At 40.9% G+C, this 17830-nt stretch overlaps 1 protein-coding gene across 4 annotated transcripts in view; it reads right to left on the bottom strand.

The window, feature by feature from the left end:
- The window catches only part of MYO16 (myosin XVI), a 526459-nt gene that overhangs the window by 337405 nt on the left and 171224 nt on the right, over positions 1-17830 (bottom strand). For all 4 annotated transcript variants that reach the window (XM_069602005.1, XM_069602006.1, XM_069602007.1 and 1 more), the window contains exon 4: positions 13335-13478. In XM_069602005.1, the coding sequence (XP_069458106.1) occupies positions 13335-13478 (144 nt within the window). The remainder of the gene's footprint in view (positions 1-13334; positions 13479-17830) is intronic.

Here is a 17830-nt window from a genome sequence, read left to right as displayed (position 1 = left end):
GAAAATCCCCATGGACAGAGGAGCCTGGGGGGCTACAGTCCATGGGGTCACAAAGAGTCAGACACGACTGACTGACTTGACGTATTATCTTTAAAGTCCTAACCCAATGTTTTAATATTATCCTTCAAGAATTATAGAAAGGGGCACCAGCATTTCTGTCTAAAAAATTGTTCCCAAACTAAATTTTCTTTTGCATTTTAATGCCTAGGAAGTCAAATTGGATTAAATTTAAATATATTTCATAGTCTTATCACACTTTTCCACATCATATCTTTCATATGACATGCCTTCATTTTCCCAGTTTCTTGGGCATATAGATTGCTCCTTTCTTCCTGAGTCGTCACTTATCAATGATTCAGCAAACAACATACAGTAACATGCCTACCAAACAAGCATCAAAAATACAGGATAGTAATAAAAGCAAGGGTATAATGTGTGCATTTTATGAAACAGTAATCCCCACCTCATCTACATTCACATTTTAACATAGAATTCTGAAAGTTTGTTAAGATGTTTGTAAATTACACAGTTCTCAAAGTAAAAGTCTTTGGAGGGTTTAAATATTACTTTTTTTTATAGACTACAATCATTACGAGAAGATAGCCTACAGGATTTGTCAAAGAGTGATTTTCATTTGGCAAGTTCTGGCTGGAGATTTCGAAATTACATTATTTTAAAAAACACGGATCTCATAATATCTTCACTGAAAGAGATAAAGTATCTAAAGTGTAAATGACCTAACATCATATTTCTATTAATATTAAAATACCCAAATCTTACTACCGCCATTGATAAAATATTGAAAAAGAAGTAAGGGTGTCAAGGATAACGAATGCAGACAGAGAGGTTACATTAAAGCATTGATCGGGAGTATTACTGTTCTGGGTCTGATATCTATGTGTTTTCCCAAAGTAAGTGAGCAGTTTACACTACAGTGGTATAATAAAGCACTTTTCAAATGTGGTTTAAATATTCAATGTTTCTTTAAATTTGAATGTGAAGAAATTTCTGATTTTGTGGAGCTTGATTTACTAGCAAACACTACAGACTCAGCTCCCTGGGATGAGTTCTGAACCGAATAGAAAATCACTGATAACTGCCACCCACACCAGACGGCAAGTGAGCCCGCCGAGTCTGTTCTCCTCCTGGAGTCGGAGCGTGGAACAGCGAGCTCTGGTGACTGAAGTCCAAAGAGCAGCATTCCTGCCCTTGCTCAGGCACAGGGGTGTGAACTCACCCTCTTCTCAGATGAACGGACTGTATGGAAGTCAGCCTCAAAACTGAGCAGTCCTGAACAACACACGGAAGTGTGCTGTATACAAGCCATTGGTACTGAACCAAAATACACACTCACAAACAAGCTCTAGCCAGAGGACACACAATTAGACAGATGTGCACGGGACCCTGGTCAGCGGCTTCCAGGGTATGAAATGAGAAAGAGCACAAGGTGGATAGAAAGTCAAGGTGCCAAATCACAGGATTCAGGATGTGGCATTTCCGTTCCGTTAAATGTCTGGATGCGATCTGAGGGCTCAGAACATGTGTAACTAGCGCTAAGGTAAACACTGAAAGAAGCAGCCTTCCCAAGAAAGTTCTTAAGATATTTTCTTGACCTTTTTTTTTATGCTACACCATGGAGGGAAGACAGCACAATTCTGCCAGGACACACTGACTTCTATAAAAAAATCCTTGCGGATGCTTCCATTGCTGATAATTTACAACACAAATACAGCAACTGTCCAAGAAGCTGATGTGATGTCTGTAACACGAATACGCAGATAGCATCAGCTGTGTAACATCTGACAGCTCTCAAAATACAGCGCCGGTTTTTTGAAGATATTTTATAGTAACCATTCAGGTCATTAAATGTAAGAGGTGTGCAAGTGGATGGAGACCCTGATTCTTTTCCAGCTAAGTATCATTTTATAGGTTTATTCTGCTGGCCCAAAGGGGACTTATTTTCAGAAATGTAATTTAAGAGTGTAGGAAGGCTACAGGGGCAGACTTAGGCATTCCAATAGGTTCTATATTATCTTAGATTTTAAAAAACTAATGAATTTCCAGGATCCTGCTTTTACTTAACATCTATTTCAAAATCCATTTCGCTTCTTTAACTATAAATGAGTTAAGGCTATTACAAAGTGTAAATTCCTTGTAGAAGCCTAGTAATATTTTTGGATAACGGATAAATCAATAAAGCCATTCCTGAAAAGAAGTAACTCTAAAGAGAAAAATGACATTTAACTAATGCAAAAACATATAATATTCCAAAATAGCAGGATTATGCTTTATTGTTGTTAAGCCTCTCTTATCATGCATTTGATTTATTATACTGGTATAATGTCCCATTCCTTACATCCTTTATATCAACCTTTTTGATATACTTAATTATTTGATGCACTTTAATGTTTGACATATTTAATAATCAATGTACTTATTTTAGAACCAAACATTAAATATTTTAATACTTGTTTGACAAAATTATTTTCCTCTAAAAATTCATATATTTTTTCAAATAAAAATTTCAACCTGATATCAAGCTCTAATTGGCTGGATTCACCTGTGGCCCAGATTTCGAGGTTGAAACATATTCCTGGCAACTTCAGTTCTCTGATGGGTCCAAGAAAAGATACTGATTTTTAGTTCATTCAACCTTTTTCTTCTCTCAAGGACAGGAATGACAAATTCCTAGTATATCTGAGCTGAAACCAGAAATCGTCCGTATGTGTTTTTTTATTAATGACACTTTGCTCGTTTTCTGAAATTTACTTTTATGGTCTTAATCACTGTTTAAAATGAGCAAGTGTTTTCACTCTAGATAAGATACTTATACCATCAACTCTACTGTTGAGAAAGTCAAGGTAGCAATAGACTTAGAAAAACACAACTTAAGAACAACCAAAAAATTCAGACGAACAGAAACAGAAAATAGAACAGCGGTTCCCAAGGGCTGGAGGGCAGACGGAATGGGAGATGCTAATGAGATGGCAGCAGCCTTTAGTTCTAAGATGAATAAGCCCCAGGAGTGAACGCACGCTACAGCGACTACAGTTCATAATACATATTGCACACCTGAATTTCGCTAAGAGAACAGATTTTAAGCATCTCACTCCCCCCCCCCAAAAAAATTATTGCTAACTATGTGAGATGAAAGTGAAAGTTGCTTAGTCGTGTCCAACTCTTTGTGACCCCATGGAGTATACAGTCCAGGGAATTCTTCAGTCAAGAATGTTGGAATGGGTAACCTTTCCATCCTCCAGGGGATCTTCCCAACCCAGGGATTAAACCCAGGTCTCCCGCATTGCAGGCAGATTCTTCACCAACTGAATCACCAGGGAAGCCCAAGAATACTGGAGTGGGTAGCTGATCCCTTCTCCAGGGGATCTTCCCAACTCAGGAACTGAACCAGGTCCCCTGAATTGCAGGAGGATTCTTTACCAGCTGAGCTACCAGGAAAGACCACGTGAGATGATGGATGTGTTCACTTACTTGATTGTTGTAGTCATTGTACAAAACAGACTTAATTCATCATGTTGTAAAATACATACAGGATTATTTGTCAAGTATACCACAATAAAACCAAAAAAAGAAAAAATTTATTATTAATCAATAGTCACTAAAAGGGCTTATACCCAGAGTAGCTGTCTTCGAATTTGTACTCTGATTAGCACAAAGAATACAAACGTGAGTAAAAAATATTGAATATTTACCCCATTTCCTTGCTTGACAAACTTGCTTTTAAACCTAGTGAAATATACATTAAGTTGGATAAACCATGAAATATGTCCACTGACCCCATCACAGGGATGTCAAAGCATTCTTATCAAAGGGCCATTTGAGGGGCTTGAGTGGAGAGAAATCATGTCACCTAGATGGGGTGATGGGGGCCATAAATTAGGGTCAGGAAAAGTACACTGTCCTTCAGAGAAGTTTGACTATGAACACAAGAAGGATAACAGGGTGACCATCCAAGGAAAGAAGTTTGATCAATTTTGTATTCTTTTGTTTTTCTGTTTTTTTTTCTTTTTTAACTAATGGAATGTACTGGAACATCAGTCAGTGACTTCAGTCACTCAGTCATATCTGACACTTTGGGATCCCACGGACTGCAGCATGTCAGGCTTCCCTGTCCATCACCAACTTCCGGAGCTTACTCAAACTCATGTCCATCGAGTCAGTGATGCCATCCAGCCATCTCATCCTCTGTCGTCCCCTTATTCTCCCACCTTCAATTTTTCCCGCATCAGGGTCTTTTCCAGTGAGTCATTTCTTCACATCGGTGGCCAAAGTATTGGAGTTTCACCTTCAGCATCAATCCCTCCAATGAATATTCAGGACTGATCTTTAGGATGGACTGGTTGGATCTCCTTGCAGTTCAAGGGACTCTCAAGAGTCTTCTCCAACACCACAGTTCAAAAGCATCAATTCTTTGGTGCTCATCTTTCTTTATAGTCCAACTCTCAAATCCATACATGACTACTGGAAAAACCATAGCTTTGACTAGACAGACTTTTGCTGGTAAAGTAATGTCTCTGATTTTTAATACGCTGTCTAGGTTGGTCATAGTTTTTATTCCAAGGAGCAAGCATCTTTTAATTTCATGGCTGCAGCCACCATCTGCAGTGATTTTGGAGCCCCCCAAAATAAAGTTTCTCACTATTTCCATTGTTTCTAAATCTATTTGCCATGAAATGATGGGACTGGATGCCATGATCTTCCTTTTCTGAATGTTGAGTTTTAAACCAACTTTTTCACTCTCCTCTTTCAGTTTCATCAAGAAGCTCTTTAGTTCTTCTTCGCTTTCTGCCATAAGGGTGGTATCATCGTCATATCTGAGGTTAATGATATTTCTCCTGGCAATCTTGATTCCAGCTTGTACTTCATCCAGCCCAGCATTTTAAATGATGCACTTTGCATAGAAGTTAAATAAGCAAAGTGACAATATACAGCCTTGATGTACTACTTTCCTGATTTAGAACGAGTCTGCTGTTCAATGTCCAGTTCTAACTGTTGCTTCCTGACCTGCATACAGATTTTTCAGGAGGCAAGTCAGGTGGTCTGGTATTTCCATCTCTTTAAGAATTTTACACAGTTTGTTGGGATCCACACAGTTAAAAGCCTTGGCATAGTCAATAAAGCAGGAATAGATGTTTTTCTGTAATTCTCTTGCTTTCTCAGCAATCGAACAGATGTTGGCAATTTGATCTCTGGTTTCTCTGCCTTTTCTAAAACCAGCTTGGACATCTGGAAGTTCACAGTTCACGTACTGTTGAAGCCTGGCTTGGAGAATTTTGAGCATTACTTCACTAGCGTGTGAGATGAGTGCAATTGTGCAGTAGTTTGAGCATTCTTTGGCATTGCTTTTCTTTGGAATTGGAATGAAAACTGACCTTTTCCAGTCCTGTGGCCACTGCTGAGTTTTCCAAATTTGCTGGCAAATTGAGTGCAGTACTTTCACAGCATCATCTTTTAGGATTTGAAATAGCTCAACTGGAATTCCATCACCTCCACTAGCCTTGTTTGTAGTGATGCTTCCTAAGGCCCACTTGACTCTGCATTCCAGGATGTCTGGCTCTAGGTGTGTGATCACACCATCATGATTATCTGGCTCATGAAGATATTTTTGTACAGTTCTTCTGTGTATTCTTGCCACCTCTTCTTAATATCTTCTACTTCTGCTAGGTCCATACCATTTCTGTCCTTTATTGTGCCCATCTTTGCATGAAATGTTCCCACGGTGAAGAGGTCTGACAGAATGGGGTCCACTGGAGAAGGGAATGGCAAACCACTTCAGTATTCTTGCCTTGGGAACCCCATGAACAGTATGAAAAGGCAAAAAGATAGGACACTGAAAGACGAACTCCCCAGGTCAGTAGGTGCCAATATGCTACTGGAGATCAGTGGAGAAATAACTCCAGAAAGAATGAAAAGATGGAGCCAAAGCAAAAGCAACACCCAGCTGTGGTTGTGACTGGTGATGGAAGTAAAGTCCAATGCTGTAAAGAGCAATACTGCATAGGAACCTAAATGTTAGATCCATGAATTAAATGTTAGGTCCACGAATCAAAGTAAATTGGAAGTGGTAAAACAGGAGATGGCAAGAGTGAACATTGACATTTTAGGAATCAGAGAACTAAAATAGACTGGAATGGGTGAATTTAACTTAGATGACCATGATATCTACTACTGTGGGCAAGAATCCCTTAGAAGAAATGGAGTAGCCATCATGGTCAACAAAAAAGTTTGAAATGCAGTACTTGGATGCAGTCTCAAAAATGACAGAATGATCTCTGTTCATTTCCAAAGCAAACAGTTCAATATCATAGTAATCCAAGTCTATGCCCTGACCAGTAATGCTGACAAAGCTGAAGTTGAATCGTTCTATGAAGACCTACAAGACCTTCTATTACTAATGCCCAAAAAAGATGTCCTTCTCACTATAGGGGACTGGCATGCAAAAGTAGGAAGTCAAGAGATACCTGGAGTAACATGCAAATTTGGCCTTGGAATACGGAATGAAGCAAGGAAAAGACTAATTGAGTTTTGCCAAGAAAATGCACTGGCCATAGCAAACACCGTCTTCCAACAACACAAGAGAAGACTCTACTCATGGACATCACCAGATGGCCAACACGGAAATCAGATTGATTATATTCTTTGCAGCCAAAGATGGAGAAGCTCTATACAGTCAGCAAAAACATGTCCAGGAGCTGTGTGGCTCAGATCATAAACTCCTTATTGCCAAAATCAGACTTAAATTGAAGAAAGTGGGGAAAACCATGAGACTATTCAGGTATGACCTAAATGAAATCCCTTACAATTATACAGTGAAAGTGAGAAATAGATTCAAGGGACTAGATCTGATAGACAGAGTGCCTGAGGATCTATGGACAGAGGTTTGTGACATTGTACAGGAGGCAGGGATCAAGACCATCCCCATGGAAAAAAATGCAAAAAAGCAAAATGGCTGCCTGAGGAGGCCTTACAAATGTCTGAGAAAAGAGGAGAAGCTAAAGGCAAAGAAGAAAAGGAAAGATGTACCCATTTGAATGCAGAGTTCCGAAGAATAGCAAGGAGAGGCAGGAAAGCCTTCCTCAGCGATGACTGCAAAGAAATAGAGGAAACAATAGAATGGGAAAGACTAGAGATCTCTTCAAGAAAATTAGAGATGCCAAGGGAACTTTTCATGCAAAGATGGGCTCGATAAAGGACAGAAATGGTATGGACTAGAACATAACCATGAAAGAAGTTAAAGGGAAAGGATACAAGGATGACTATGGAAATGAAAGCCCCATAAATGATGATAGAGAAATCTCTGGAGAAGGAGCAACTCATAGACTCTGAAGAGGATGTGGAAGGAATTAGCTTATAAAAGAGAACAAACACCTCTCTAAGGGTGGAAGAAAGCCGGGGAATATTTAGGAAAAAATCAGTACAGTTTTTAGTAGGAAGTTGAAGGTATTAAAGCCTGAAAACTTCAATTTTCTCAGAAAAGCTGAAAGCAAGACCAACCTCTGAAAAAAATATTAACTCTGGCCTGTGTGTCATCATTTACATAAAGAGTTGAGTGATACTCATATGTTCTGCCCAGTTCCTACTGGAAACCAAGGCGTATCATGAACTGTTGGGCTTTAGCTCATTTTCTAGGGAGAAATAAAATGTCATGAAATGGCAGGGTACCTTGTGTTCTAATATTTAACAGATCAAAGTGATGGAAAGGGTAATTTATAATTAAAGTAAAAGTGAAGTCACTCAGTTGTGTCCAACTCTTTGCGACCCCGTGGACTGTAGCCCACCAAGCTCCTCTGTCCATGGGATTCTCCAGGCAGGAATACTGGAGTGGGTTGCCGTTTCCTTCTCCAGGGGATCTTCCTGACCCAGGGATAGAACCCAGGTCTCCCACATTGCAGGCAGATGCTTTGAACTCTGACACACCAGGGAAGCCCAATTTATAATTAAACAAATATAGAAAACTGTGTACTAAGATTTAACCTGGAAATAGTCTAAGTAATGAATGAATGAAGTCTTGGGATGATTTAATTTCGGTCTATCAACTTGGCCAGGCTCTCCAGGCGGTACAGCGGTGAAGAATCCTCCTGCCAGTGCAGGAGACGCAAGAGGCAGAGGTTTAATCCCTGGGTCAGGGAGATCTCTGGGGGAGAAAAGGGCAATCCACTCTAGTATTCTTGCCTGGAAACGTCCATGGGCAGAAGAGCCTGGCAGGCTACAGTCCATGGGGTCGCGACTGAGCACAGCGCACATCGACTTCAGCCACCTAACACGGAGCAGGCAGTATGTGTTCTGAAACATCATTTGCTATTTCAGTGACAGCAGAGCTGCTAGGTTCCAGCGGTTGCCCATTAAAATGATCTAGTCCCGCTTTCCCCATTGAACAGTGTGTGACATTCTACTTCCTGCAGGCAGAGACACTGCTCACATGAGATATGCAAACACCAAAGGCCAAGGGTGGAGGAAACATACAGGGCAATTTCAGGGAATCAGCCCTCTGTTACTGGAGTGACACAATGATAGTATGCTGCTGCTGCTGCTAAGTCGCCTCAGTCGTGTCCAACTCTGTGCGACCCCATAGACGGTAGCCCACCAGGCTCCCCTGTCCATGGGATTCTCCAGGCAAGAACACTGGAGTGGGTTGCCATTGCCTTCTCCACAATGATAGTATACCCTTACTGAAACACTACTGTTTCATTATTATTGAAACAAGTATAGTATTAGTCTCACTCACTAAATGACTATCCATGTGCTGGTATCTCCTACACTTCATGATTTCAGGGAATGAAAATATGTTGCAAGATATCCTGGGAAAATTTAACAGTAAGGATTCAGCAATTCAACATTCCCTGTCATCCCCTGAAAAATAAAACTATTAAATAACGCTTTATCCTCAGTTATCTATTAGTCATTTCTTGACATTACGCATAATAGACACCCTTTAGAGTAAGGTTTATTAAACAGATCCAAGACAAGTGAAGAATCAAAGCTTTTTCTCCCCAAGAAAAAAAATCTGAGATGACTATTCAGGAGCATAGGTAATCATTTTCCCCCAGTAGAAGCATATTTTATAGTGCTTAACTCAAATTATTTTCCATTTAAAATGATTAACTCTGCTATAAAAAATAATTTGTTTCTTACGGTTCAAAATGCAATGGGATGCTAAAATGGACAGGCTGGTCACAGTTTTAGGATTGCTAATAGGACAGAGCAGCTTAGCAACTGTGGCCACAGCAAAAAATTAAACGTGAAAATTAAGATCTAGCATGCCTCAGATAAATGCAACCCTGTAATCCAAAGTCATGTCAGCGAAGAAGTGGACACTGAGCAATGCTATTAAGACACCATGGTACGAAATAGCACAGAAAAGTCTATTGTTCCTCTCTCCACAGACAAGAGGCAGAGCAGATTCTGACGCTTACAAGTACACATTCAACCCATAGATGCACTAATAAAACATGCCATAAATCAGATATGTCTGCAGATGGTGACTGCAGCCATGAAATTAAAAGACACTTACTCTGTGAAAGGAAAGTTATGACCAACCTAGACAGCATATTCAAAAGCAGAGACATTACTTTGCCGACTAAGGTCCGTCTAGTCAAGGCTATGATTTTTCCAGTAGTCATGCATGGATGTGAGAGTTGGACTGTGAAGAAGGCTGAGCGCCAAAGAATTGATGCTTTTGAACTGTGGTGTTGGAGAAGACTCTTGAGAGTCCCTTGGACTGCAAGGAGATCCAACCAGTCCATTCTGAAGGAGATCAACCCTGGGATTTCTTTGGAAGGACTGATGCTACAGCTGAAGCTTCAGTACTTTGGCCACCTCATGCGAAGAGCTGACTCATTGGAAAAGACTCTGATGCTGGGAGAGATTGGGGGCAGGAGGAGAAGGGGACGACAGAGGATGAGATGGCTGGATGGCATCACTGATTCAATGAATGAAAGTCTGAGTGAACTCCGGGAGTTGGTGATGGACAGGGAGGCCTGGAGTGCTGCGATTCATGGGGTCACAAAGAGTCGGACACGACTGAGCAACTGAATTGAACTGAACTGAACTGAACTGAACAGAGAAGTTTCTTAAAGTCTGGGAAACAAAGTCAGCAAATCACTATGGAATTATTTTAAAAGAAGTCATTTAATGTGCCGATGATTGTAGCAGCAAGTGGGAGAAAATGCCAAAGAATAGGGGAATACAATAAAAGAGCCCCAAAAGGAGTGTCAAGAAATCCTTCTCATCAAAATGGAGCTATCACGGAGTCTGACAATGACATGAAGAGGGTGTCCCAGTCGAGACAGCAATTTAGTACTTCTTCAGATTGTCCTTCTTTTTCTGAGCAAGAATTTGGGAAATGGCATTGGTGCCGGAGCTTCTTGATTTTCCTTGGAAGATACTGTTAAACCTCAATAGGAACAAGGCTCACATATATTTCCTCAGATATGCAAAAACTCACATGGAAGACCTAACTAATTCACCACTATACATCTAACTTATTTCTATAATTATTGTGTGCCTTCTATATTGACACCAAATGTACCCGTTCTTGCTCCGGTTATAATCATGCTTCATCCCTGCCCTCAGGGTGGTTGGGGTGATTTTCGACTTCTGGTCCATCAGTGACATTTCCGACAGCCATGCTGCTCGAGACCACGGTCTCCATGTGCTGAAGGGGAGTCTTCTGCGTGTGGTCACAGTTGCTGTGCCTTCAAATCACAAGCCTGCCATTATCGAGCCCTTCCCCTGGCTGTCTGTAAAAGTTTAAACTGTCAGCATCATATGAGATGCCTAGACCAGGACTAAGTGCAGACTCTGTAAAGAAGTCAGATCCTACTACCCTTTTCCATCAGAAGTGAGAAATAGATGTTCCAGAATGAAGGCAGGAAGGAAATCCTGGCAGGCAGTGAAATAAGGGCTGACAAGCTCTCTGAACTCAAGAAAGTCTTCATCCAGCAGTATACATTGAGGAAATGAGAGAAGGATTTTAAGCATTCAAGCACAGTCACATGAATATGGGGTTCTCAGAATAACCACAGGCGTTCTGCATGAATGAAACAGAAATAGAAAGCCTATTCTGGCAAAGGTTTGGCATAACTAATCACAATCAGAGGAAATAATTGGAAACAGGGCTTGAAAAAGTGACTGACTCTCTCAACTAATATTCAGGAAAAAAAAATAAATTGAAACATAGGAAAACCGGAAAAGCTATGAATCTAACTTTCTATCTTGTTCTTATAAAATCAAAGTTCAACATCACTCAAGTCATTCAGTGGTTGAACTTTCCAAAAAAAAAAAAAATTATATATATATATATATATATATATATTAGAATGTCCTGGCAGTCTAGTGGTTGGGATGCCATGCTCCCAGTGCAGAAGGCGTGAGTTCGATCCTTGATCTGGGAAGCAAGATGCCACATGCCTTGCACCCAAAACAAACAAATAAGCATGGGAAAATGAGGAATAAATGATTTCTAAAAAGTTAGCCTGCTCTTCTATGAGTACAGAGAATTCTAAACAGTTCACAGTTGATTTCATAATGTCACTTGAAAGGTCATATAATTCTCTTCTGAGATGAGTCTTAAATTTTCCTATAATAATAAGCAACTAAGCAAACCCTACAGTCTTTATGCTGACATGCTAGAGCAGGTCCTCTTAGGCTACGTTTCTGTAAAATGAAGACTTGTTCTTATCAATGAGCTAAGTGCCTTACTGTGTGTTTTCCTGTAGAGTCCGAACCCTCCAGATGATTCTATTTCAAGCTCAACTCCTTATTTCCTTTATCTTTTTTCATTCATTTATTATAGCCGCCACATTCCAGGATTTGAAAGGAACACATTTCCAGTGATATACACATCTACTATAAAAACAAAAATATATATATATAAATTCTTGAGGGACAAATTAGGCAAAACTAGGCCAAATTAAACCTCTTACAAGGTTAAGGACATCTCCAGCCATAGTCTTCATCCTAAAATGCTTCTGCTTATGATCTTAAAAAGGGAGAAGAAAGCGGTGTGGCGGGATTGTGTTTTTTAAAAGGATGCGTTCAAGTCCTAACCCTAAAATCTGTGACAGAGCTTATGTAGAAATAAGGTCCTTGCAGATCAAGGTGAGATGAGGCTGTTAAGGCAGACACTAAACCCTATGGCTGGTGTCTTTATAAAGGGGTATCTGGATGCAGAGATATAGGAACGAAGGTCCTGTGATAACGGAGCCAGAGGGTGGGGCATCTCTCAATAAAGGGCACCAAGGATTCCAAGGGGTCTCTAGAAGCTAGGGGAACCCACAGAAGAGTTCTTCCCTGGAGCTCACAGAGGCAATGCTGTAAGCACTGCCAACATCTTGATGTTAGACTTCTGGTCTTCAAAATGCAGGACAATATGGTTCTTTTATATTTAGCCATCAAGCGTGCGGCTATTGGTTAGGGCAGGCACCAAGACCCATGGGAAAAAGGATCAGCTTTGGACAACGATCTTGGGTTCAAATCTATACTATGTTTTCTGGACTATGGCAACTTGTTTAATATCTTTGAGTACCAATTTGCTTGCATGTGAAATCTTGAGGGCTTCTGTAAAGAGCCAGGTACATAATAGAAAATCACTAAGGAATTATATGATTTTTATTAATAAAGCGAAAAAGCAAAATCATTCATTCTGACTCTTATATTCTAGTATGCATTCTAACAATCCTGCATAATTTCTTAAAATCTTTGTTAGAGATAAACCAGTCAGAAAGGATTCCAATTCTAAAATAATAACAGTATGTGTAAGGATCCATGTCTATGTCTGAGCTATAACTGAAGACAATGACAGCAAATAATTCCAGTGATTTTATATTTAAAGTTTTCACTTTCCTGTAAACACAAATGTTGTAGATACCTCTTTGCTAGATTTTAAGAAAAGAAGATTCAATATAAACCATATATCCTTGCTATCATATGCCCAGCTGGGCTGAACATTAGGAAAATGAATTGAGAGAGAAGACAACAATCATCAAACTATTTAGTTAGCTCTGACTTGTGAGGTATCAAGGCATACAGTTTCCAAGAAAAAGGTGAGAGGAGTTCAGTTTGGTATGATATCTACACAAATTGTTTTACTAACTATACAATGACCCACAACCTCAGTCTCTTAATTATCTTGTAATTCCAGGCAATAAGTGCTGACATAAACACACATTTTTTTCTCAACTGAAGTATCACATACTATGAAAGAGTATTAGTTAAGTACGTAGACTTTTCTACGTCTGGGTACTTAGTTAAGTATCTAGACTTCTCTATGCCATCAAATCTCTTCAAATGGTAACAAACTGAATTGCTTTACTTACTAATATAAGCAGCAGGACAACGTCAGGGTTGTCACACGCACAGGCAATGTGCATCGGTGTCCAGAAGTCGTCATCCTGGTGGTTGACATTGGCCCCTCTGTCAATCAGGATCTCTGCGATGAAGACATTATCATACCGAGCACACTAAAAAAAAAAAAAGAAAAAGAAAGAAAGAAAGAAAAAAGGAAAATATACTATTGCAATAAATCAAATTTCTTTTCTACATACAGAAAACTTTAGTGCCAATTATGGAAGTTGGGAGGTGGAACTCAACTGGTGAGGAATTTGCTCCCCTTCTGTACTAACTTACAAGGAAAGAAGCTTATGTAAGAAAGGAAAACTGAATCTATGGACAGTAGAAAGAAAAAGCAGACTAGATATTATAGAAGACAAGATCAGTGACTTAAAGGCGGTAAAAACTATATGACATGAAACAGAGAGGAAAATGACTAAATAAATAAACAGAGGATCAGAGAGTTGTAGGAAAACTTCAAACTGACTGATAACCCATTAGATTGACAACATTGGAAATGGGGACTACAGGATAAATTTCTGAGATCCAACCAGTCCATTCTGAAGGAGATCAGCCCTGGGATGTCTTTGGAAGGGCTGATGCTAAAGCTGAAACTCCAGCACTTTGACCACCTCATGCGAAGAGTTGACTCATTGGAAAAGACTCTGATGCTGGGAGGGATTGGGGGCAGGAGGAGAAGGGAACAACAGAGGATGAGATGGCTGGATGGCATCACTGATTCAATGAACGAAAGTCTGAGTGAACTCCGGGAGTTGGTGATGGACAGGGAGGCCTGGCATGCTGCAATTCATGGGGTCGCAAAGAGTCGGACACGACTGAGCGACTGAACTGAACTGACTGAAAATTAGCAATTAGAAGACAGCCTAATTTTTAAGCTTCCCTGGTGGCTCAGCGGTAAAGAGTCCACCTGCCAGGGCAGGAGACACAAGTTCAATCCCTGGGTCAGGAAGATCCCCTGGAGAAAGGGATGGCAACCCACTCCAGGATTCTTGCTGGGGAAATCCCATGAACCAGAGGAGCCTGGGGGGCTATAGTCTCTGGGATAGAACAGGAAAGTGATTAAAACACTTGGAATTTAAGCTTCTAATAAAAACATAGTTCATAGTATTTTTGCGTTAATTTCTTTTACTGTATAGAAACATACATGCTTTAATGTTCAAGCAATATGTAAACAGAAAGAGTTAAAAAGAAAAAGGAGATTCTGCCTCCTCTCCCATTTGGGTCACTGATAAAAATTCCTTATCCAGTCTTCAAGATTCTCTCTGCTGTTGAAAAAGATTCTCCCCTCCCCCGTCTATCTGTCTCGAGTCTAGAGAATGCACTACTCTCTAACCTGGTTTTGGCAGTTACCAATACGTCTTGAGCATATCTGTGAATCTGTTGCAGCTTGTTTTCATTACGTTCATGCGTGTACCCAGTCACTCAGTCATGCGTGACTCTTTGCAATTCTATGGACTGTAGCCCCCCAGGCTCCTCTGTCCATGGGATTTCCCAGGCAAGAATACTGCAGTGGGTTGCCATGTCCTCCTCCAGGGGATCTTCCCAACCCAGGGATTGAACCCAAATTTCTTGTGTCTTCTGCATCAGCAGGCGGATTCTTTACCATTGAGCCACTTGGAATTCCACTGCTATGGACGTCTGCTGCCATAGCATGGAATCAAAAGAATTCGCATTTCATACTCCAGTCAAGAGTGTTTCCTTAGAACCAAGAGCTCCTTCTCAACAGTTTATACATTAAAGGTCTTAACTTATTAATAAAACTCCAGACAGCATTTCAGCAAAGCCCTTTGTGACTCTGTTTTTAACTCCATACATAGCACCTTTCCTTCCAAAGAGTTAAGACTGAGTCTTTTCTATACTGCCCTCAAGAGACTAAATCCCTGGGGTGCAAAAGACTGTTACTTGTTTTCATTATTTTTCCTCTGATAGTAGCTGACACCTGCCAGAGATTTGATTCATGAGTTATTGAATATAAATAGGCAAATTCAGACTTACTGAAAGCTTATTAAAACATGATAAAACTAAAGATTGTATATGATGAAAAATATTAAAACCTGTGTATCAACTACCCAGGGCTTCCCCCGTAGCTTAGCGGTAAAGCCTGAAATGCAGGAGTCCCAGGAGATAGATATGGGTCCAGTATTTTCGTCTGGAGAATCCCATGGACAGAGGAGCCTGGCGGGCCACAGTCTATAGGGTTGCAAAGAGTCCGACACAACGGAAGCAACTAAGCCCTCAGCGTGCATCAATTATCCACCTTTAACACATATGGAATTATTCTTCTCCAGCTTCACAGTTACTGGGTGTTTCTAACAGAGGTCTTCCAGAAATCTCACTTAGACTCAGATACTCAGTGAATAAATGGAGTTAAATAAATGAAACTGGAAAAGCTTAGCAACTTCCACAGCTTTTTCCTGATGCCCTGTACAAGCATGCAATGTCTTTTTCTCAAAGATGTTGATCTAAGAATATATAATTAGAACGTTGGTGCTGATAAAGCATCAGGGCTCATAACGCAGGATACCCAAGAGGTGGGGCGAACACAGAGCTGCTCACGCTTGACATTTTCAAGGGCGAGATTGCCTTTTTTGGTACCTAAGGCACTTTGAAACCCTGTAATTTTGTCTCTCTGGCAACCTGCAATTTTTTATTTGTTTTTATTTACTCAGTAACCCCAGGAAAAGGAGGTTCAGTGCTGAGCCCATGTTCCTGCAGCCGTCAGGAGGTCTTCTTACATGTATTCCAGCTTCAAAGCCTCTTCATCTTAGCCTGACAACCAAAGTCTAACAGCGCAAAGATGCAGAGTATTTGCACTGGATTCAGAGCTAATTGAGTGCTTCCTGTTCACCTCATTACCTTCATCTTCTCATTTCTTCTTTCTTCTAACGCTACCATTTCTGAATCTTTTTACTCTGTTCCCTGGGCCATCTCATTAGGCAAAGATCCCTATATTCTTACAGTTCATCCATCCATCCACCCATCCTTTCATCCACCCATTTATCCTTTTAGGAGGTACTGAGTACCTACTATGCATCACAAGCTAAGGATACAAACGTATCTAAGACATCACAGTTTTGGAAAATTTACTCTAGCAGAGAGAAAAGGCACATTCTCCACTCATTACAATCCGTTATGACAAGATTTATAGCAGAAGCAAGGACCATATGTGATGAGACCCTGGATAAAAGAGTAACTCAGTCTGACCAGGAGGGCAGAGGAGGCTTCAGAACTGACCTCTGAAGGTGGCCAAGTGACACCATCATTTTCTTCTTTCTTATCGCCTGCTTATCCCTCATGCAGGTCTGCTGTGATCAGTTTATTTTTTTCTCTGTCTTTCTGAAAATTCCACTCTAAATAAGACTGCTTGCATCTTAACTCATAATATCTATCACAGCATCAAATTAATCAATTAAGCAATTAAGGGGTTAATGTGGCTCCCCAACAAATCTACTGAGCACCTCTGAGTGCCAGGCCTCCCGTAAGTGCTACAGATGTGATGAAACTGGCCAAGTCCGAGCCAGCCGACAGTCTGGTAAACAGAACATAATCACCCTGAGCCTATAATCTGTTTGGTGGCAACTGTGTGATAAGAAAGGAGACAAACAGCCACATAAGTTGAGCTGATTGTGGGCTGGTGGGGCTGGGTTACCGTATCCCTGGGGACAAGCCCTGGGAGAGTGTTTTCGGTAGATGATTTTTGAGCAGATACGCGAAGCAAGCAGAGGAGGGAGCCATGCAGGTTTCATCGGAAAGTGGACGGGGGCCTGGGGTTAGTGGGCCCTTAAAAGGATCAGGAAGGGCAGCAGAGGTCCCTGGACATGTGGGCACGGAGTGTGAGCTCATCTCGTGTGGCCATCGGCAGGGCTCGGGGTCTTCCCTGAGCGGGAAGGGAAGGTGCTGGTTCATTTTGATGGAGGAGTGCCCCAGCCTGGCTGTTGTGGGCAACACAGAATGCAGGCTGGACTCAGATGGAGCCACGGCAGTGTGCGAGGAAGCTGCAGGCCCAGGGGAGAGGGCGGATTAGGGGAAGACACCTATCCAGGTGAAGGGAGACGGCAGCATCCTGCCCGTATTTCAAAGGTCAGGAAAGCAGCCGCTGCTTGGCTGATGGACAGGATGGAGTTCTATGTGCTCATTAAAGTTGGACACAGTATGTGTGTATGAAGAAGTGGTCGTCCTCCTCTGCTGCTTTCTCTCCATCTGTCAGACACACACATATACACACACACACAGAGTAAAAACACATTACATCCTTCTCTCTTGCACTACTATTGGGAATGCAAATTGATATAGTCACAATGGAGAAATGGAGGTCCCTTAAAAAGCTAAAAATAGAACCACCATGTGATCCAGCAATCTCATTCTTGGATATATACCGGGAGAAAGCCATAACTGAAAAAGACATATACATCCCAATGTTCACAGCAGCACTATTTACAATAGCCAGGACATGGAAACAAAC

This window comes from Ovis canadensis, chromosome 10, assembly GCF_042477335.2.
Source record: "Ovis canadensis isolate MfBH-ARS-UI-01 breed Bighorn chromosome 10, ARS-UI_OviCan_v2, whole genome shotgun sequence".
Lineage (NCBI taxonomy): Eukaryota > Metazoa > Chordata > Mammalia > Artiodactyla > Bovidae > Ovis > Ovis canadensis.
This window is presented reverse-complemented; position numbering and strand designations above follow the sequence as displayed.